The 23,628-nt window shown below is 37.3% G+C and overlaps 1 protein-coding gene across 7 annotated transcripts in view; it reads left to right on the top strand.

The window, feature by feature from the left end:
• Positions 1–23,628, top strand: part of PCDH15 (protocadherin related 15) — an 821,537-nt gene that overhangs the window by 461,755 nt on the left and 336,154 nt on the right. For 4 of the 7 annotated variants that reach the window (XM_055808474.1, XM_055808447.1, XM_055808452.1 and 1 more), the window contains one exon: positions 17,995–18,060. In XM_055808474.1, coding sequence (XP_055664449.1) covers positions 17,995–18,060 — 66 coding nt within the window. Of the gene's footprint in view, positions 1–17,279; positions 17,295–17,994; positions 18,061–23,628 lie in introns of all 7 variants that reach the window. The other 3 variants (XM_055808438.1, XM_055808430.1, XM_055808434.1) reach the window with 1 other exon arrangement.

A 23,628-nucleotide genomic window follows, 5' to 3' on the forward strand; every position in this document is an offset into this window, starting at 1 on the left:
TCAGGCTTCTTTTTTTCATGAAATGGTTGTGATTCTGCCATGTGAATCATAAAACTTAATGTGATCTCTGATAAATGGCTAATATTGGATGAAGTTGCATTAAATGATACCTTTTGAAAATTTCTGTAAATATTTCCTCTGTTTATTTGGCAATAATAATAGTGATGAACAATAGGACATCTGACTGTAAATTGGGGAGCTCCAAAGAAATCTTGAAGTGTCAGTCTGTTCTGTAAACAGGATGTTCTCACTCAGCACCAGTAGTTGTGTGATGTCAGTGGTTCATGCCTCTGTGTTGTCAGCACTCAGTAGTCAGTGCAGAGAAATGGATACTTTAAAATGAAACAACTCTCACCTCTCAGAAGATGGGGGAGTAGTTCCCTGTAGCTGATGTTCGTTAGGATAATTACTTTAGAATTTAGAACAAGATTTGTACCACTATTATTACCTGTAATTCCATGGTATCTGGTGTTTTATCACAGAGGTTTTAGATGTGTAAAGTTGAGAACAGTATCTTCAAGCTTGTGTTATTATTTCTCCAAAGTTCAGCTTTGAAATTACAGTAAGAGATGCTAAATGGCTTTTTGAGTCATTGGGATAGTCCATTTTGTTAAGTATCTGAAACTCTGCATGCTAAAGTAAGAAATGTCAACTTTGTTTCCCTTTCTTTAGTGGTGCTTTTTTTTTGGTTTGTTTTGTGGGGGTTTTGGTTGTGGCGGTTTGTGGTTTTTTTCCTTCCAATTTTTTCTTTAATGCTTTTTACTGCAAAATTAATTCAAAAATTCTGGGTACTGTCCTTCATTAGATTTCTAACAATTTGAAGTTTTTAATGAAGTGTTTCATGGTAAGTACAAAACTGAGGAAGCATTTATCAATGCAGATAAGGAATTTTTTGGTGAGAGGCTCTAGAGAGATATTTGTGATGTTTTCCTTCTAAGAAGCATTTAATAGTTATTTGAACCCTTTTTGCTGCTTGGCTACAGTACAGGAGTTGCTAAAGTGGAGAAAAAAATGTGTTTGTTTGTTGTTCGATATTATAAGTACCATCTCATTCGGTAAGTATTGTTTTCTAAATGACAGGAGGTGTTTGAAGTGTTTTGTGTGTATGTATGTTTTGTGACCTATCTGTTCCCGTTGGCCTTCTGCTACTTAGTTTTGGAGGTGTTTTAGGGGGGACAAAGAAAAAATGCACTTGTACATCATTTGTATTTGAACCTGCCTTGTATCTGCTATTTTATAACATATGCAACTGTAGCAAATTTTCGTAGCCTTAAATTTGTTTCAGTATCAGACAACAATCAGTCAAAAATTTTACTTCATGGTCTTTGATAGAGATTTTATTTACAGTTTCTTGTTCACTAAAATGCCAGGTTCTATAAGATACATTTCTCGAGACACTCACAAAGTATGTTTGTCTTGATAGGAAATTGATTCCAGTTCAATTAAATGAGGCATCTGCAATTCCTCCTAAGCATGGTGATACAGTACGTGAGGAAGATGCTTTTATTTGGTAGAGATAGGGTTAGAAGCCTTAGCTTCAACTTATTTGTATGCTTTCAATGGGGGTAAAAAAAAAAAAAAAACACAACAAAAAAACCACCAAGAAACCCTGCTGTCTCTTTGCTTGTCTGCACAAGAACAGAGTATCTTCTGCAAAAATCATGCAGCTTCTACATCAGCAATGTGGTTTGGGAATCTTGCTGAGTTGTTGTTCAGAAATGCTGTGGAATAATTTCTAGGTGAACAGATAATGAAGGGGAAACTTGAATTCACCAAAAAGAACTGAAAAAGTGTATCTCTGAAGTTGTGGTATTTCATCCTTCTGGGCTGCATCAGTTACAGATTAACACTATAGAGCTAAAGACAAGCCCGAATTTGTTTTGTTTTCAGGTGCTCTTAAAACTATGGACTGCTGTGTTAACTTTAACTATAAAATTTTGGGTAACTTCTGATGGAAAGAAGTGGAATGATTTTTAAGGTTTACCAGTCATCTGGAGGAAAACGAGAAGTACTCTGTCACTGAGCTCACAATGAGATTGAGGTTCCTAGAGCCACAAAATATAGCAGACTGTGACTGCTCTTTGAAATCTCTCTGGCAGTATCTCAAAGGTGTACTGGTGGTGTCCATTTTTCAAATCTCAAGTGCACAACCTGCAGTAAAGCAGTATTGTTTTTCATTTAATGAGCTTTAGCACATGAGCAATTAAGACAATGCAATTGAATGAAGCTTATCAGGAAGCCACAGAAGCTTGCCTCTGAAATGCTGCTCAAGTCAATTGCTCCTCATATCTACAATTTTATCTGTTTAGTTAATGACACCAATGGGTATAGTGGCACAGGCTAGTGGTTTTACAGCTCCAGGGGCTTGGCTGTTTTGTTTTGTCTTCAAGCTTTAGGGGTTTGTTGTTTTGGGTTTTTTTTCTGCTAAGGAGGTAGTGACTAATAGGTGATGAGTGTCTCTGCTTGGCTAGCAACATTCGGAGTGCTGAAAGAAATGTAATGAAGACTACTGTATTTTAAATGTCTTTGAATTGCTCAGTATACAAACCACAGATAAAGCCAGACATTTACAGGCATGGTCTTCACACAACTCCACATAATCAGTGAACCTGTTGTTGTCTGATAATTAAAATGGTTATGAACATACTGACAGGGAAAGATAAATTGATTGAATGGCTTCAGATAAATATTTTCTTCATTGCCCAAAAATAAACTTGTAAAGAATGAGGATTGTACCTCCCCCCCTAAAAAAAAATAAATAAATAAATTAAAAAAAAATCATTGTATACTCAAAGGGCATAAACAGTCATACATAGAAAATGATAATAAAAAAGTCCCATTGCTGTGCTTAGCTCTTTCTTTACAGTCTTTGTTGGTAGAACCTTTATATAATTAAGTACTAGAGGTATGAAAAGAAAATACCTTATCTTCTTGCTCTTGCAGTGTAATCAATGGCTTGGGATTTATTTTCGGTTGTGCATCTGGCTAATACAAAATTAATCAACCTCTCAATTACAGTCAGCCTGGATATAGAGTAGAAGCTGAGTATTTCTCTGTCAGGTGTGCTACTTTATCAGTGACTGTGTGCTAGATAAAAAAATAGGGTTGAATGGGATTAGTAGGGGAATAGTTTTTGGTGCACTAGTGAATGCTAAGAATGCATTTTAAACCTACAGAAATACCTGTGCAATTTCTGTGTCATCTGCAGGATTATTTTCAAAGATATCTCATAGGTGGGAACCTTACAGGAGAAATTTGAAAGCTCCCTTGCATTTCCAACTTAAAGATGAAACTGCCTCTGGCTTGGAGGCATCACTTCTGTCTTCCTGCTGATGGCCTCTACGTAGCCTGTGGGTCCAAATTATTACTACATTTTTGTATTTTAAGAAAAAAAACATATTCTAAGTACTAATAAATTCCTACTAATATTTGTCCTTTCTAGTCAAATGCTGTTTTGAGAAGTTTGTGTGTACGTATGTATTTGGAGGGGAAAGAAGGATCACTTGATGGGTAGAAGCTGACATTCCTTTGGCACTTCTAGTTTTTCATAGGAGCCGAAACATTGAGGAGAGCTGTATTTTTCCAAGAGCAGATGATCAATCTTTATTTCTGCCATCAAATATCCTCTTCTTTTTTTGAAATTTTGATAGTCTTTGCAGTAAGAAGCTGAACTTGGAATTTATGTTAATTTACCTATACTCATTATTAGCATCAGGAGTAGTTGATTCATTAGTGGGTTTTATGATATTTCTTTGCTATTTGGTATCTTGGGAAGCACAGAGGTACCACTGCTCTGTCTGTTTTTTGGAAAAGGTATGTTTTCCATGTCTTCAGTTCTCCCAGAGATTAGTAAGAGAGAGAGGTTTTGATGGTAATCAGTATGTTGTATAAGGTATTTATTTTTGAAACTGTTTTTTAAGTAAGTAAAAATTGAGAAGGACGTATTTTGAGGGTTTGGAGTCATAGTGGAAGGGATATTAAATGTCTTCAATGTAGCAGAAATACTCTCTTCTTGCAATTTGTCTGTTGTTTTATAATAAAGATTTCAGGTAGCAGATGTACCATGGTTGGACTTAATTTTCAAGTGTTCTTAAAAAAACAGAAGAAAAAAATAAATAATCATCCTGTCTAAAGTATGTAAATTTCTGGAAAGAATCTTTCAGTGTTCAGAGCTTGGAGAGCCCACGCACCAGCATCAGCTGCTTTGCTTGGCTCTAACACTATGTTTTATGGGTGCTTGGCATGTTTTTGGGAGCCTTTTCCAGATGGGTGCTAGCAACCACCCTGCTGAAGGGTGCTGAGTCATATAGTCCTTTGTCTACATATGTCTTGTAATCACATGCTTCTTTGCTCACATAGTTGCTTTACAGGGGAGATACCTAAAACCCTTAAATTTACTAAAATAAAGCTTAAACTGGTTCAAAGAGAAACAAAGGCTGTAATTATTTTGCATTTACCACACTGTTTTTGAGTTAGCGGGACCCAAGCTTTCAGGACATAAGTGTAAGGAAATCCTGGCAGGAGTAATATATGATGCCACAGATACACTTTTTCATCTCAGATTGTAGTTTGCTTATTAAATAGATGCTTCAAAAAAGAGGCTTAAGTTACACCTTCATGCTTTTCACCACAATTTTTTTTTCTGAAATACATTTTGAAGAAAGTACTGACTTTGCACATAAGCTTTGTACTCCCCCTTGCCCTGCACTGCTTGTTTCCAGGCAAATTGTGGTTAGAATTTGGGAGATGTTTTGTGAATTTACCTGAAGATGTGAATAATAAACTGTGGGAATCTGAAGTCCAACTCCTATAAGGATGGGTATGATTATCATTGTAGATGGGAAGAATTTTAATTATAAAATCAAGATTGTATCACTTTTTGTTCAACAAAATAGGTATCAAAAGTATGCATTTAACCAGAAGGAAAACAAAGAACTCTTTGTAAGCTACCCAACGTTAAAGTCCTTGTTTTTATAATTAACTCAGGTTCAGGCTGTTTAGACACAGGCTAGATACATGATGGGCAGAAAGCAGTTCACACTTCAATTATTGAATCCATTGGACCATAATTTATTAAACAGATACAGAAAGTGTCATCCTTTGAAGTAAAGTCTTATTACTTTGCATTTTTCATGGATGAGGAACATGCAAATGGATGTTACTCAGGTGGCATGTAAGAGCTGCGCAATATCTTAGATAAGGTTTTGTTTGGGTTTTGGTTTTGTTGGTATTTTTGTTGTTTGGTTTTGTTTTTTGTTTTTTTTGGGGGGGGGGGGGGGGCGAAGTCGGGGGAAGGGCCTTGTATCTGTGACTTTGGAGCCTGCTTTCTGCTTACAGCTCTACCTTTTCACCCAGTCTGGGGGGGCAGCATTTTCCAGACCTTTGGCTAATTGATTTTTATGTCTGTGAATATGTCAACATCCTCAGTGCGAAATAATTTAACTTTATGAAGCCACAGGAACCTGATTTCAAGTAGCAAGTTCATTCTATGCTATTTCCTGGATTCTGCTACTATGTATCTGCTTGGAAATATGCCTAAAAAGCAGGTTTTGGCCCTTTTGGTGCTTTTTTTTCGTCACTAATGTGGATATAATGTCGTCTTGAAATATCCTCGCCTTTCTGCTTTCAAAACCATAGCACAGTGTCCGTCTTGCTTTAAGGTGGTGTTTGATGGTAATTAAATCAACATTTAGTCAAGACACATTATCAGGATCAGTATTTTAAATGTGAAAACATCTAGATCAGCCCTCAGTAGTGCAGATGGTTGTTTCAGCAGGGATGGAGTAGGGGATACTCTGGTGTATGCTAAATAATCCAGTGGAATACCATGACTGTAGGACGTGGCAGCTTGTCCTCCCAGAATGGGGTTGCATTTGCCAACAGAGAAAGAGGGAGAAAATTTATACTGAGCTTTTGTAATTAAGATGCAGTTGTGGAAGTCTATTTTGCTTGGCTAATTTTAGCAGCATTTGAGGGAGTACTCAAGGAGCTGAAAGAGTAGGGTGCCTTTTAAGGCAAGGAGTTGTCTTGCTTCTCTTCATTTCCGTGAAGGGCGCAGCAGGGTATTGCTTTACCAAGCAGCAAAGCGACTTCCTTGCCTTCTGTCATTGCTGCTTGATGTCTTGATTAAATTACAGGAAGATGTTGATCAACATTGGCTTCATTAGCCATGTCATGAGAAAGATATTTATAGGCACAATATGTAAATGTTCACGAAATTGCAAGTTAATTACCTGAAACATAAACAACCTTAGGACTGGTGGGTTAATTAGCACAGCCTGTTTTCAGTGGAGATAGGTGTGTGTTACCTGCTACCTGCTGTAGATTTGGCACATCTGGTACCAAGTGGAATTTTCTTGAACTGTTTAAATATTTACAGCACCTAGTGCTCAGCATGGGAGAGGCGAATTCAGAAGAGCAAAACAGCTTCTTGTTCTACCACCAAAAGACTGACAACTTGACTCTTCTTTTTTGCTTAAGAACGTGTGGATATTGCTGATGTTGAAAGGAGGGGATGGAGGGTTTATAATCTTAAAAATCCAAAGGCAGGTTGAGGTTTCATGTCAATATAACTTTTTTGTAGTCTACTTTATAAAGTGCTGCTTTTTAAAGAAAGTTTAGTTTTAAAGAAAGTTTTAAAGGTGAAATCATAGTCTCAAGAATATCATTCAGTGGTATTCAAATATTGTAATATAAAATTCTAAGATTTTAGATTTGCTTTAAAAAATGAAAATTTCCCTGTCTGTATATAGCAAAAATTAATGTAGGGGTTTTTTTTTTATTATTTATTTAAACTTAATCTTAAACTTATGCTTAATGCTGCTTTCTTTTGTTTTGGCTAATCTCAAACAGTTCTGTGGAAGACAAACTAATGTTTTCCCTGTCTGTTGTGTACAAAGAGTCTGGGACTGGCATAAAGGAACCTGTTCAGGGGAACAAAAGCCTGGTAATTCTATTTCAGTGGCAATAAACCTTAATATTGAGCCGATAGTCTAAAAGTCACAAATTTACACTTTAGGAACCGGGAAGGCTGAATAGTATTAGCTCATCTATAGACAGTTTAGCTGTGTCCCATGTTTCAGTTAGTAAAAGCTAATCCTTTTTTATTTGTATGTAAAGAAGTTTCAGCAATATGAAAGGTTGCAAGTATCTCCAGCTGCTTTTTCCGGAGTTGCTTGTACTTGTAGTTAAAATGCTTTGACTTTAAAATTTACTTCTAGTATCTGGATTGTTTAATTCCAAATTAAGCAGGTTTTTGGGTTGGGTTTTTTTTTTGGTGCTCCTGTATGAAATTTGTCTTAAATGCATCACACAAGTAATAGGGAAAATGAAATTTCAAAAATACTGAAAAAATCATGACATTGTAATGCTCAGTGCATAGTAATGGTTAAAAGGAGGTTTAGTCAACTTTTGGATTCTAAGCACTTCTGAAGATATTGCAGCTATTCTTGAGTCATCCAGTGTGTTTTAACGCTCTTAAAAATCACTTTTGGTAATAGCAATTTTAGGTGCTACCTGGCATAATATCATATTTTTATGTGTTTTACAGTGTTTTCAGGCAGAAGTGTGATTTTAAAGACTCTGTCAACTGCTTGTAAAATGGAAAGTTATTTCAATCTAAAAGAGTATTGCCTAAAAGATGGATAGTACTGCATTTTTCTAAAGCTGTAAAAGTAAAATAGCAATCCACAGCACTTGCAAGGCAATTTTCACGTACCAAACCCTTTATAGATAATATATCTGTGAAAAAAGAGTTGGAAGAATGGAAAAATAAAGCCACAAAATAAATCCGCTGATCAGGTTGCATATTCTATATAAAAGCACATTTTCTGAGGCTGTGGGGGAACAAGAGCTTACAATAATACTCTTTATTTAGTTTATGTCTTTTTTATACTTTATTATCCATCAGCCTTGCTTTTTGTCCACTTAAAAACAAAACCATACCCAAATTCAGCTACAGTCAGATTTCAACATTTAGCTCATCTTTCACTTTGGTCTTTGAGTTTCTGTGCTATGAATTTTAGAGTAGTGCTTAACTGAGACACTCTGAATCAAAGCACAGAAATTCAGTGTAGATTTAAGAAGTGTGTTTGAATCAAACTCAAGTTTGCTGTCGTTCCTTCCCAGTTTCTACAATTAGAGATGTCTGTCAGGAAGAGCTGAAAATAGCCTGTGAAAGCCCTTCTTATGCTATTTTCAATACAGAGCAATTGTAGTACAAGCCTGCTAATGTAAAGGTTATGCCAAGCTTATCCTAAATTGCACAGCTGTAGTTCTGAATTCAGTCACACAGGAAACAAGACAGGACATTTTCCCCTTAAACTGGGTTGCTTAGTTACTCAAATATATGGTTCTATGTAGCTCTTCATTAGGAACCTTGTTCTGTAAATAGAAGTGTTTAGAGACTTTCACGGGGGTTTTCTGTGAGTGTTCCCTGCTGAATCATGGAAGTAAAAACCATGGAGATAAGTATAAGGTCTTTCAAAGAACTATTTACTTAATGAGCAATTGGGGCATTTCTGACAGTGCATCTGAAAACAGAAATAAATTTTCCAGCAGATTTAAATGTGGGGGTGCTTTAGCCTCAGCCAATGCCACAGTCTGTTAGAATTTCAGTTCTTGCATCTCCAATTTAACTAAAGCAAAGAATACACTATCCCTTTCCCAGTATATTGCAAACTCCCAAGAGCTTTGCTGGGAATTTCAATCTATAAAAACACACAGGCTTGAAGTTTTACTGTATTTGCTGATACTCAGTTTTGTGAACCACTTCTCTTGAAACAGGCTTTCTCAGTAGCTTGCACAGTCTCCAGCCTCCCCAGAAGTTCAGAACCTGCCCTCGTGGCACTTGCTGTTCTGGCAACATTTTGGTAAATCAGTTAGTACAGGTGTTCTGGCTTTATTCTGTCACACTTTTGGGTTTTTTTGTGTGTGTGTGTGTGGCACATGCACAAACTCTTTAATTTCCGGTCAGTTATCAGGCAGAAATAGTTTATTTTTTTATTAATGACTTCTTATTAATTTCATAATTAAAATGGCCACAGTATTATTGGTGACCCAGGCTTGAGGACTGGATTTAGTGGTTCTTGCTGTATACATCTGAGACTTTTATGCAAGGTTTTTTGTGCCTAACAGTACAGAAGAAAGGGGGAAAAGAAAAGCTTTAAATACTTTGACTTCCTAAATCCTCTTTCACAAGCTCTTTTTTCCTTTCTCAACATGGACAGAAAGGGTCAGTGTTGAAGAAAAAAGTATGCTTGAAATTAAGACTACTGCATAATGCTTACTGCTCTCACTGAACTAAGGAGCACTGTTGAATGTTGAGTATTGCCTTTGTTTTATTCTCATCAGAGCAAAATTGAAATGCATGTAAATGCAGAGGGGAAGAATGAAACCAAAAAGATTTAGCCTTTTAGCTCCACTCTAGGTACTAGAAAACTCTCTGTTCCTTCAGGATTTTCTCTAACTGTGCTCCCACTCTTCTGGCTCTGGAAAACGGTTTTGGCTGGCTTGCTGACAGGCTTTGTGTAGTACCAAATGGCTTGTCAGTGCTTCATTATTACAGAGGTTGGTTTCCCAGCATTCAGTGTTGAACTACCGAAGGTTTTCTCTATAATTGCATGTGTAGCAAATAAGGTGGCTTTACTGTCTGCTTTGGTGCAGACCACAGGTAGGCAGCTGGACCTGTAATTTCAATACTCAGAAATTATCTGTGAGTTATCCTATGGTTGGACAGCTGCTTCAGACTCTGCAGGGGTGATCAAGGTTTCAGAGCCTCACATTTCACTTGCCAGTCATTTGTACTGCTTTGTCATCAGCTGCTATTATTCAAACAGTTAAGCCAAATTAAAAGACTGCATAGAGTCACCTCTGGGATGTCAGGACAAAATGAGCTGGCTTAGTTCAAATGTCAATGTGCTCTGCTTTGCCAGGTCAGCAGTAGGGAGGACTTTTTCTCCAGCTGTGAGACAGTGACATCTTAAACTGCCACAGTATGTCTGATATAGTATTGTATGGTATATACGGTGTTAGCCTGAAAACTGTTGCTTGTGTTCATCATTAAAGAGGGGTTAAGCTGACTGGTCCTCTATGTTGTTAATGTGCCTTATTGTAAAACATTTGCACATATGGCTTAAAAATTATCACAGTGCAATTGGTGGTGATTCTGAGGCATCAGTAGGGCTCTTTGCCTAGAGGCTCCAGAGTTGCAATGAGTTTGTTTAAAGATGGCAACTAATTTTAATATTAAACTTTCCATATTGCTATTTTTGTTATTCATAGCACATAGTCACTGAATTGGATCAGAATCCCGAACTCACTTTAAATAATTGTTTACTGCAATATTTAGGGTTTGCAAAATGGTTTATTGAAGTCATAGAGGGTGTAGAGGGTCAGTAGGGAATGGTTGGGTACTGCTTCTTCCTGCACCATGATGAGGTGGCACCATGTGAATGAACAAGCAGTGAATAGGTTCAAAATTAGCCTGCTCTAAGGTGTTGTAGATACTGCACACTTTCATGGTTTCAGGAGGAGTTTGGACAAATTAACAGAAAGAAAACAAGTAAGAGTTAATACCCTATTCTTGGAACATTGCTTTTGTGAGCTGTGCTTGAAGGATAGGTTTAAGTGTTCAGTGTTGAATGAACATGGCTTTATTCAGTGTGTCGGAGTTGCCAGGCCTGAATTCTGTCTCTTGAGTTCACAGCTTCACAGGAAAGCTGTTAAGTGTGACCAACACCACCTTTCACAACATTTTCAGCTTGGATTAAATGTTCATGCAAATACCGAGTAATTGTTAAGTTTAACATTCTGAACTTCATTAATACAACAGGAGTGGCTGAAACATAAGTAATAGAGTAATCACATGGTGCAAGTTTCCTGACCCAGGGAGATGCTCTAGGTAAGGGATTGATGCTGAAGTAATAGAGTCTGATCTTTGTTCCAGTGACAAAGTCAAGAATGAGATTTTATTCTTTCCAACAAATAAAATAATTTCTTTTAGTAGTTAGTGAATAGAATTTTAATAACTTTTTTTTTAAATCAGGCTGCGTATCTGCTAGAAACTGAGTCATTTTGAGGTTGCCTGTTGTACTCCCTGTGACTATTCGTTTGACTAAAACTAAACTACTCCTGAATATATAAAAGCAAAATACAACATAAAATGTAAAATAATTTTAATAATTGTGTATTCCTGAAGCAGCTGGAAGAAGAGTTGGTAATTAGCATATTGAATTGGATTTTTTTTTTTGTTTTTATTTCAGGAGCACTTAGCAGGTGACAGTTATTTCACAGAATAATGTCCCCAGAAAGGTTAAGGTTGGCTGTTTGTTTTCCAGAGGAGCATGCTGTGCTCCCTGCAGGACAGGTCGCTTAGGATTATTTTTCTGGTCAGGGTATAACTCTTGCTGTCTTTGATGCGGTAGGACTAAGTTATTGAAACTTTCTTAAAGTTGTGTGCTATTACTGGGATCACAAATCCCCTCTCAAGTGTTGTGGGACACCTTTTTTTGGTTATAGTCACTTAAATTTATAAGACTTTGTGGGGCAAGTCATTTTTATTACTATTAAGTAGCTGATGAAATTGGATGCCTTGAAGTCATATGATTTAATGATCAGAACAGCCAACTTCAGACACTGTTCACAGCTAATTCAGATATTGTATTTTGCTGGAATTTAGGGATATATGAAATTCAAATGGTTATTTGGGGTTTCCAAGTAGTTGTGTTTAGTAGGGGGATGTTACAAACACTTTTTGATCACTGTGACCGCGTTGTGAAGTTAGAACTTTGGGTCTTCATTGTTAGACAGCTTCTAAATATGTGTGAGGCTACAGCTGTCTTTGCAAATACATGAATATGGGGCTTATTGAAAATGTTGTTAAGGAGATACATGCAAAGGCTACTGTAGCCTCATGAGCTCCATCTACAGTTTGTGGCTAAGAGCTGCATCCCTCGTGATTAGGAGCAGGAGCTGTTTGTAAGGTCCTTTTAAAACATCTTTGAGGAGGCACTAGTCTCTTGGGAGATGGCAGGAGAAAGAGCTCCCTACCTGAGGCAGAGGGGCGCTGGGAGGATGCACTTGGCCTTCGGGATGGTGGGAATGAAAAGAGGAGAGTTCAGAAGGAGAAAGTGCACTGCTGTTAATTGCAAACCCCCACGACTGTGGGGCAGCAGTGCTGGGAAAGGGGCCTTTGGCTGTCAGGCAGTCTAATCCCTGGCTGCTTGTGTGACTGCCTTCACTCAGGTGTCTTTAGAACTCTTCGTGTTCCATGTCAGTTCCCCACACTTGAAGTTTCTTATTTGCTAATTCATTGACGTTTATTTTCATTTTCATAGATGTTTCTGTTTACTTTGTCTGTGAAGTTGAAATAGAGTATTTGAAGTAATGTGACCTTTGGATGGGAAGTGCCTTTGAGAGGGCAAAGGCAAGGTGAAAGGAAGATGGTCAGGCAGCTCTCCGTTGACAGAATATGGGATTATTCAAGTTATGTTTGTTTTTGTTTTGGCTCAGGCTGTGTGACCTTACTCAGCATCTTACTTAGAACACTGTTTGAGGGTTTCCTCTAAGCCATCTCATTAAAAATAAATAAAAATTAGAATAATGAAAATTAGCCATCAGAACCAAATGGATCTGAGCCATGTAACTGTTCCATGAAGAGTTTGTTAAATAGATTTTCACTATACTCCCAAGGAAACAGGCCCTTTATTTATCTGCCTTTGTCTTGATCATGTAATTTTAAAGCAAATATACTAGTTAGATGGAACAGTGAAGTTAATGACAGGAACAAAAATGCTTTTTTGTGAGCATTTAGGAAAGCCTTCCTAGCTTGTTGTTTTGTACTAAGTTTTATTTGCTTGATGCCTACTGCATTTTTGTAAGGCACTTGGGGCTGGTAGGAGGGCACTGCTACATCGAGATTACATTTACCAGCACTGCTGCTTAAACATAAAACACATTGTGAAACCTGTAGATAGGGAAGCTCATTTATGGAGGGCCTTTTCTGCCTTAAAGTATGTTCAATTTAGCATGATTTTACTTCCATGACTGCTCTGTTATGCCCAGGAATTTCAAGGAGAACTTGCCTTGTTTTTGAAAAAGTTTTAAAAAGCAAATGTAGAAGAAATAGACCATGGTTCAGTGTGTTACTTCTCCCTGTGCTTCCAGCAGAGCAGAGGTTTGGTCTATGGGTAAGACAAGTCAGACAGCCTCCCTCTGTGTGGTGGTGTTCCCTGCTACTGCTTGCTGGCTGCTGTTTGATGTGGCACAGAGCCTTTTTGCAAATAAACTATGTGATGGAAGGAAACCATCCTGTCTTAGCGATTGCAATAGTTTTATTAAAATGTTGGTCTGTTACTTAGGTGCATGTAAATATTCTGGTAATAATCTGCAGTGTGAAATTGAAATAATTACAATATTGAATAATTGAGGCGCACAATCAGATATAGAGCACTTTAAAACAGAAGAACAGGCAAGTAAAGTGTTGTGTGAGTGTTTCCTTTGTAAGTCACCTTTGGTGCTGAAATTATCTAGGTTTGTTTGTATTGAATAAAGTAATCTGTTACTGCTGAAATAATTTCTGTTGAGGAACATTCAAATAAAAATTGAGAAAAACTGAACCCCATCTCATGATATTACTGAGGAGCATTCCTTGCAATCTTTTTTATAAGCAAATGAAGGTATTTTTCAAAAAAAGCTGAATGAAATTACATCTCTGTGCTGTTCCTGCTGTGGAAAAGCATTCAAGGATCTATTTTGTCTGCCGCCCCCCCCCCCCCCCAAAAAAAAAAAAAAAAAAGTCCCCAAAAAAACAAGTTTGGGCTGGAAACATATTTTTTTTTTAACTTCGTGGGCAGCATGCAGACATTTCTCCTTTGTACTTACAGTGTTTGCACTGGTGTTGGTCTTTAGTTTCACTCATTTTTCTTCCTTGATGTTTACTCAAGTATATTTCTATAGAGCTTTAATTTTCCTAGACTAATTAATTCAGGCTTCTGTCATCTTTATAGGATGGACTCTATCCTCCTGATGATGGGAATAACCTTTCTGTGCACCTGGCTCAGTCTAAAGATGTTTTTTCATGTATCCAGTGTTTCCCACCAGGTCTCGCTGGTGCCTGGTGATGCAACACAGTGCTTGACTTATCACTGAGGTCTTATTGCTGCTGCTTACTGTTTGTATTTTGCAAGGAAAAAAAAGGAACCACCCATGTATTAACAACATGTAACTTTAAGTTTTTTAGTTGATTGTCTCCCTTTGAATCGGCAGCTTGTGTAAGTTAACAATTTTAGATTTATGTGTTCAGTGTATGGTGATGAATGTGAAACTAAATGAGGCTGGTGGCATTATTTGGTTTGGCCTTTGAGAAGGGGAGGGGGAGATGTGACATGCATCTTAAAAAGCAATCGGATGTTTGGCTAGTACTGACATGGTGGAAATTGTATGAAGCAATCTGTGAACTCTCATCTATGCAATAAAACTACATGTTTCTTCAAACATTTTTTTTATTGGTGCCATGACAGTAATCCACAGCAAGATTTCTACTACACATCCTGTTTATTTTTTTCTTCCCTTGGCTATGCTCATTATAAATTTTATTGCTTCACCTGCTCATACTTGCAATAAATTCTCTGCAAACTGCTGAACTTAACTGTATAGTCTGTCTTTTCTCTGAGACTATCTATATCCAGATTTCGATGCTGAACATTGATTTTAAACATAAGATATAATGACTTTGATTATAATTCTGGAAATCCTGATGTGTTTCATGTAAAACCAATCACATGAAAAGGGCACTAGCATGTGATTGACTTGTAATTTTGGTTATTTGCTTTTTGAAGAATGGAACTAGAGGTTGGCCTGATTTCAGTGAACTTTTAATTGAGACACCCAGCAAGGAGAAAACATCATCATGGAAACGTAGATGATGGTGAAAAAGCTCATTAAGCTTTCCAAAAAAGTCATGATTATACTTTTGGTAAGGCACATGCAATCTTTAAAATTAAAATTTGCCCCTGCTTTGGGTTTCGTTTGGGTTATTTGTGCAGTAATTGCTGTTCAGTGGTGAACGATTTTTGAAAACAAAGTATCAGTAAAAATTTGTATCAGTGAGCTTTGCTGCCCTAACAAAAGAGTTTGTAGAAGGGTCGTTCAGTTAGGAGAATATAAACTCCTAGAAAATTGTGACACATCTCTGGAAAAAGGTAGAGTTGTGCTGTTACAGTCCTGCTATTGCATCCAGCGAAAAAAATAAGAGCAGGGGGAAAAATCCTTTTTTTGTGTGGATATGCCAACGTTACTTATTTTCCCACATGATATGCTCGTAGGAAACTACGGTGAAATGAAAGGTGTAGTTTTTCAGATGATCTGTTTTGCTCTGTTAATGCCTTCAAAACAAAAAGCTTTAAAATTATCAGCAGAAAATGTTCAATTTTTGTTTCAAACTAAAGCATAGAGTAACAAAAGGAATAAGTACTGAGAATCTGTTAATAAAATAATTTTATTTAAACTGCTTAGAATAGTGAACCAAGTGGACTCTTGAAACTCTACAAGCAGTGTCACCGATGTAAGGGAGTGAGTGGGTATCCACACAAGCTCTTTGTATTTTACCTTCAGAGCAAGGGTTGCCTGTTTGTCTTAAAAAAATAAAATAAAATAAAATAAAAAATATTTACTTTTGTGTGTTGTGGTTTAACCCTAGCTGGCAACCAAGTACCATGCAACTGCTCACTCATTCTTCCCTGTCTGTGGTGGGATAGGAATGGGGAACTGGAAAAAGGTAAAAACAGTGGGTTGAGATAAGAACAGTTTAATAGTTGAAATAAAGTAAAATTAATAACAACAGCAATAGTATTTGTAAAGAGGAGGAGAAGGAGAGAGAGGAATAAAACCCAAGGGGAAAAAAAAAAAAAATTATGCACAATATAGCTGTTCATCAGTCCCTGAGCAGCAATCAGCCACCCCTGGCCAACTCCCCCTGTTTATACATTGGGCATGGTGTTCTGTGGTATGGAATATCCCTTTGGCTAGTTCAGGTCAGCTGTCCTGGCTCTGCTCCCTCCTGGCTTCTTGTGCATCTGCTCCTGGTGGAACATGGGAAACTTGAAAAGCCCTTGAGTTGGGGTAAGCACTACTTAGCAACAACTAGAACATCAGTGTGTGATCAGCATTATTCTCATCCTAAATCTAAAATACCGACTGTGCCAGCTACTAAGAAGAAAATTAATTCTGTCCCAGCTGAAACCAGGACATAGTGTGACTGTGTTATCGTTAGTATTAATTCAGGTGTCGTTCAGGCTGTTCATAAATATTCAGCCTGAAGGAATGCCATGCTATCAATCCTTGCCCTTGGTGTTTAGAAGTTTGGTGTTTGGAAGTTTGGTCTTGCAGTCAAACTCATCAGCTGAATAGCAAAGCTGTTGCTAGAGGAAATTATCATGCCACAGAGATGTCCTTTAGATTTAGAGGCTTCACCTAAATTGAGATCTGAGTAAATGCTTCACTGTTTTGATCTTCCTTCATAGGTCTTGTCTGTGCTGGGATAATTACTGTCTGTAATTAGCTGCAGCGTAATTCTTTTGAAGTCTATGAATGTGTAATTTTTTTTCCATAAGCTGGGAAATAGCATTTTACCTCAGCTTGCTCTTGTGTTTAACTTACAGATGATTTTCTGTTGAGATTTTTGTGTAAAGCATTTAAACCTTTCCAAACAAAACCAACGCCCCACCACACCCACCCCACCCCCCACCCCCCCAAAACCAAACACCAAAAACCCACCAAAACCCCCTAAAAAATCCCCATGAAAAACAGTGATACTCCAGCATTTCTTTCCTTGGCTAGATACCAATTAGCCGTCCACACAGCCGGGTCCATGTCAGGAGGATCAGAGTAGCATCTACATGTCTTAAATAACTGCAGTTTCGTATACAGTTCTCCATGGTTAAATGGGAAGGAGAGTAATTGTCTTTTTATCATGTAGTTTCATCGATACTGTGAGGCTCTTTGAAAATGAAAAGCGCTGCTTAATTACCTTTTATTTCTGTATGCTTTAAAGAGGTAATATTTTTCCTCTATTTAATGTAAAATAAAAATTGTTCACAAAGTACAATAATCACAGGTAGTATACATGCTTTTATGTATTTTAAGACTACACCTATGTATTTGCTAGATCTGCATGTACTGCTTTGTCTTTGAACCTATCTTTTAGTAAACCAACAAAATCTTACTTATTTTCTTTCGTTATTCTGCTCTGCTTCCATTGATGACTAAACTTTTGACTCCAGACTGGCAATATGAGGGTAAGATGGCAAAACGTAACTTCCTGAACATTGCTTGTCTGTTCTTAATTTTTATTTTCCTTAGAACATTATTAAAATTCTGTTCACTCTCTTTAATTAGATCCTTTTCTTGCGATTACATTCAGATTATGTTTGTTTTTGTTGTGAAGCTTTAATTGCAATTTACACCTTTTAATAATTTCTTTGTTATTTATTTGGGTTAACTTACCATTGTATTATCTCTGTCCTGAAAGGCTTCTGCTTCACTGAGATCCCTGGTGGTATCTCTAGAGCAAGACATGAACAGGTTTATTAGTGTAGCCATCAGACTGTATTGTGGTGGTATGTGACAAAGATCCAGGGTATGTATGTTCATGACATGGAAAGGAAGGCTGACATAAGAGATAACAGAACAAACTATATTCAATTTTTGCTGTTTAAGTGTTTGTTTTAAATATGGATCACTATCTGAGATGTTAAAGCCTTTGTCATCAGATTCTCCCTTGTTTTATGAAGTTTATCTGAGTAAGGGATAGGCAAAGAGCTCAGATTTTGATCCTCTGTGAGTATACTTAGCTTTGTAGCTCATACATACGTCTTATGTAAGTAAATACTTGTCTTTGGTATGCTGAACATCCTGACTGGTTTTAAAAAAACAGCAACAAAACCCCCAAGATCCTTCTTCTGGAATTAGAAATAACTTCTCTTTTCATCTTTATAGATTGCAAATTGGCCAGAACAGGTCCTCCAGCCACAATAGTTCCTATTGATGAAGAAAGTCGGAACGGTGAGTGCACCTTGGTTTTCTGTGACACCACTTTGGTTACTCAGTTTTAGCTAATCAGGGTTTAGAGGCGCATGTGGGGGAGTGGTGTGTCCATGTCCAGCTTGGCAGTGAGAGCTGGTCTCTGAAAACCAGTTAACAGGGATTGCAGGTGGAAAGGTAACAGTAATCCAAAATGCTGAGAGGTGTCATTGTTTCCTAAAAAATCACACATTTTGATGACTGTGGTCTCTGACTCCAGATAGCTTTTGTGAATATGCATTTAGTTTTAGCAAGTATTTAGACCACAATTATTTGTAATACAACAGTTTAGCTCCCTTGTTGGTAACATATCAGTTTACTTTTTACTGTCTGACTTATGTCAGTATGATATTACTGGAGGAGAGAGTTCTCAGTTTTTGGTTTTGGTTTGCGTAAATAAAGCTGAAACCTTTCTATGAAGCTTGATAGGAGGGTTAACATTGCTGTTGTCTGGGTTTCACATACAGCTTTCAGAAGATTATTTCTTGGTTTCCTCTAAGTTTAATAACATCAGTTTATGGATACCTCTGAAATGACAGAACTTGCTTGTATGTAATTATGGAAACTTCAAAAGAAAATGCATGCTTGTTTTGTTTTTATTTATTCTCCTGTCAAATCATACAGTTCTTGCAATGCTGAGCCTAGAGATCAATAATTCATTTATGCAGCATACTGTAATGTAATCAAGTGCTTTACCCTGTTAGAGTGAGAGCTTTGTACAGGTGACTTCTAATATTATTACTCTTTCCTGCTTTTTATTTTGTGATTATTTTTTTTTTTGCCTTTGTAAGCTAGGCAGAGTTGTGTGCTCAGTGTGGTTACGATTTATCATATATGGGTGCCTGAAATGACACACAAAGTCCAGGTCATGCTGGTAGAACCTTTCTGCTGTTATCCTTGAGAGAGCTGCTTGCTGTTGGAATTGCTTATGGTCAGATGGCTAAGTGTCTACAGGTTTCACTGTTCAGAGAACCAAAAAAACAACAGTTAATATGCCTCTGAACTGAAGAACTGTGTTAGCTGATACAGTAGTAGCTTTTAAAAACAGACTGTTTTCTTCCTGTGCTGATTTTTCTTGCAATCATGTTTTCTGAAACTAAAAAATGATGATTGGTCTCAGAAAAATGAAATTCCCCTGCTAATCCTGTCCCCGTGCTGAGAAAGACTATTTTTGCTGTTTGTTTTGGTTTTTGTAATGCAGCCTTGGTGCCATAAAAGTAACTTAAAGTGCAGTATCACTTTAAGTAGAAAGCTGTATCGTGTTCATATCATGCTTATATCAAGTGGAAAAAAAGCAAGTTGTTTTTTTTTCCTCCCAGAGTGTGTAAATGGTGTGTGATTACAACATCATGATAGGTTTTATTCTTTAATAGCATAACTTCTGTGTGTAACCTGTGCTGCAATGTTAGTCAACTTTTGTTAAAATAGTTTGGTATATAATGGTGTGTCAAAAGTTCAAGCATCCAGAATAAATACTGCGATTTTATATCTTTTTTTCAATGTATGTACTATTGAAGATGTCTTGGGATTTGATGCGTATAGACTAAGTGTAGCTGTATCACCTTGTTGGGAAGGCATCAAGTATTCTTGCTTATACATAGGGAATACTGGCATGTTTTATAGCATTTTCTATTTTTGTGCTAGCAGCACTTGAGTTACTTATCAGGAGAATGTTGTGGGAACAACAGCTAAAACTAAGACTAGATGTTCACCATAGTCATTTGAAATAAACAAAAATTTAGAGAAACAAAATGCTCACAGCTCTCTAATTGAATGGCATAATAAGCATTTTTCAGCTTTTTAATGCTTGATTCAGTGTTTGTAAAACTAGAAAGTTAAATTTTCTGTTGAAATGTAACAAGAAAGAAAGATGGTTAACAAGGGGGAGGGGGGGCAGGGGGAGAGGTGTGGATTTCCTACAAGCTTTGCATGTGTCTGCAACAATTTACCTTTTTTGCTATGAATTCCTGCAAACCATTAACTCCACATCAAAGTCAAAATTGGAAGTAAAACTTCAGTTCACATTGTAGTTATGAGGTGTATCACTTCCATTCTGTAAGTCACAATATGTATGAAGTAAATGGATCTCCTGGGAAGCCAGCTCTTGAGTTGAAATGTCCTTAAACCTTTTGCTGTCTTGAAGTGGCAAGTTGTATCCTCCCCACTACCATCTGTGACTGTAGAGACTCAGCGGTTGAGTCAATGTTACTACTTGTGTACTTCATTTTAAATAATTGTTTTTACATTAATCTTGCTTAAACAGAATGTAGATATTTTAAAATAGAAAAATAGTCACAGAAAAGGATTTGGAGCAGATACCAGCAGATTTAGTTTTCCAGCTCTGTGTGTGTGCTCTTCCAGATGTCGTCAGGTTCAGGGCAAATGCTTTAGCTTGCTGGAGTCAGATTTGGATCCATGCCAAATGATGGGGTTTGTTTTAACTGAAAGCGTTTGAGTATGCAGATGTGCACGCACACATACATATTAGGGAATTAGAAGACTAAGTGATCAGGTAACACTTTGTTTCTTGGATCTTGGATGATTCCTGCATGCAACTGCACTTTTTTTTTTTTTTTTTTGGTGGGGGGAGATGGGCTGGCTCTTTGTGGTCATGTTCACACTTTTGGTTTAGATGCATAATCAATTTATGTTCTACAGCATATAACACTGCCCTTGTAAAATTTCCTTACGTATTTTACACTACAGCTACAGCTTCAAATGACTAGTGAAAGAAGCAGACTGAGAGCCAGTTCATCACCAGTAGGATCTAGTGGGATTTACAGAATTATCCGTTTCATTCAGTAGAAACTGTTTGGGTACCAGAGTTCATCTCTTCTGGCCTTTTAATACTTCCTGTGCATTAGAAGATGAATCTATATAAATGGTAACAGGTAGTAAGTCAGTCAAAACAGCTTTGCCACCAAAAAACCTTCGTAACAATCTTGAGATGGGAACAAACAGAGGATATAAAGGCTAAAAAGGAAGGTCAGCTGAAGCAGTGTGTTGTGGTGAGAAATGTTTTAAGTGTTTGATACATTGGAACCTTGGGTGCAAGGATTAGACATTGCTGCATTAAAGACCATGCAGACTGAAAGTAAAAAATTGTGGATATCAATGCCAAGATCAATGGGTTGAGTGCATTTACTGTGTGTGTGAATTCACTAGAGTAGTTTATCAAAAGCTGTTTAAAATAATTTTCCATTCAGTCTCAAACTTGGCATTATATAGTTGTTAAAAGTGATAGCAAAACTGTAGTGATAAGTGTTTGGATGATATATGGATTAGGTCAGGAGTCCTCAAACTATGGCCCACGGGCTGGATACAGCCCCCCAGGGTCCTCAATCCGGCCCCCGGTATTTACAGACACCCCCCACCCCCCACCCCCGCCGCGGGGGGGGAAACCAAGCAGCCGCAGATGACTGCCTGCCACTTCATCCACGCACTGGCCCCCTGGTTAAAAAGTTTGAGGACCCCTGGATTAGGTGTTATGCAACATTTCCAGTGACCAGACAAACTTTGTATTGGAAGTGCTAATGGATGCAGAGAAACATTCCACCTGTATTTGTTCTGATATAAACAAGTATGTCTCTAAATCACTTAAAAGTATGAAATCTAATCACGCTATTTTAATTCCTTGCACTGCAGCTTTTAAAGGTCTGTTGTTGACGTTGGACTGTCTCTTCTAAGGTTGTAGAATGAAGATCTCAAAATAGTAACCGAGGTGAACATCTCTGTGACCCTTCATTTCATCCAGTGCACACATGCATCAAGTTCTGGCAACTGAATAAACAGAAAATCCTGCTCTTTAGAAGTGTATCTTTAGTTCCACTGTGTTGAATGTTACTTCTCAGCATACTGAGATTAATCATTTCTAATTCACAACAAGTTTGGAGACCAGATCTCGAGGAATAGAATTATTTAATAAAATAAATATTCCTTGTTTTCATAGTCAGACACACAGTTACCATGTGTGACTTAAAGGTGTCCTTGAGAGATAGCACAGATGTTAGGATTTTATAGTTTCCCACCATTGTATTAATATATCTTTATACCGAGTAATATCAGTACAGTAGTATGTTATAGTTGTGTTCCTGTGAAAAATCCTAAAGGGGTGAACTCTACATTTCTTAAGGTGCAAATAAATTATTTTTTCATTTTTCCTTTGTTTAACTGTATGGGTGATAGGACTTGAGATCATTTTAACAGCAAAATTTAACAGCAAAATTTAATTCTTTTAGACGTACAGGGTTTTTTTACAGGCAGAGATTTTATTTTCCCTCATGGATTTTTTTTTTTTTTTTCATTACTGAACTTGAGACTTGGTTTTAACTTGTTTTGAAGAGTGACGGAATGACACTTATTCATACTTCAGGCTTTTTCATTGCAACTGCACCCCAAGCTTTTTAGGAGCTTTCTTTTAGAGCTGCCTGTGCTTTTTTCTGTAAGATGAGCATACTTGAAATGCTAAAAGGCTTTGAATCTTTAAAAAGGGTTTTTAATGGGAAGTAGACTATTGGGAAATTACTTCTAAAAGAGGCAAAATTGAAATCTGCCAGATATGGGTGATGAAAACAGAATTTGGAACAAAATGCAGAGCAAGCAGGCTGCAGTGTTGCAGGCTTCCTGGCAGGATGCTGTGGCCTCGCATACAATGGGGTGCACAGACAAATACTTCTGTCACCTGTTGCTTGGTGTTTGCCCTTTTTTATTTCAGGATAGCTACAAAGTTGATAGAATACGGGATGAGTACAATTCATATTTTAGAAGATACTTCTTTTGGGTATAAATTACATAGCTAATAGCCAGTATGCTAGTCAGGTACCAACAGAGAGAGACTGTAACTCTGAAACGTCTGCCCTATTGTGAAGAACAGTATGAAGTGGTCTCTTGGTAATGCGTTCACAACAAAAACTCTGTAGTTATAAATATTTTTTGTGTTCTTGCTTATCATAGGTAAATTAGTAAATGTGGTTCTGCTTTCAATTTTATTTTTGGTTTGGGTGTTTGTTTGGCATGGGTTTTTTTGTTGTTGTTTGTTTGGGTTTTTTTATTTCTCCCCCACCTGCCCTTATGATGGTGTAGAGTGATAATGAATAGTGGGACCATCTCCACAAATTATGTGATCTCTTTTCTTCATACATAAATCTCAATGCTGATTGGGGATGTTTGGTATTTATGCAAACACAGGTAAGCACAGGAATGAGCTTTCATGCCTGTAGGTGGGTTTGGTATAATTTTTAAATCTTTTCATCCTCCTGCTATCTTGACAGCTATCTTTTGTCAGCCTGACTTCCTGGGAAGGCAGAGGATGTGTGATCACTGCAAATCCCCATCAGTAACTCCCTGTGGTGAGGGTGTGGGGTATTTGCCCTGCTACTATTGGAGCAATTTATTTTCAGTTTAATTGATTGTAGTACTGAAAGTAGGGACTTGTGTGCTAAGGCACATTGACAGTGTCACTGCAAATTTCCATGTTGTACCAAACTACTTTAACTTATTTTTCAGGGGCAATTGACAGGGATTGAAGAAAATATCTCGAGGCACAAAATC

This window comes from Falco peregrinus, chromosome 1, assembly GCF_023634155.1.
Source record: "Falco peregrinus isolate bFalPer1 chromosome 1, bFalPer1.pri, whole genome shotgun sequence".
Classification (NCBI taxonomy): Eukaryota; Metazoa; Chordata; class Aves; order Falconiformes; family Falconidae; genus Falco; species Falco peregrinus.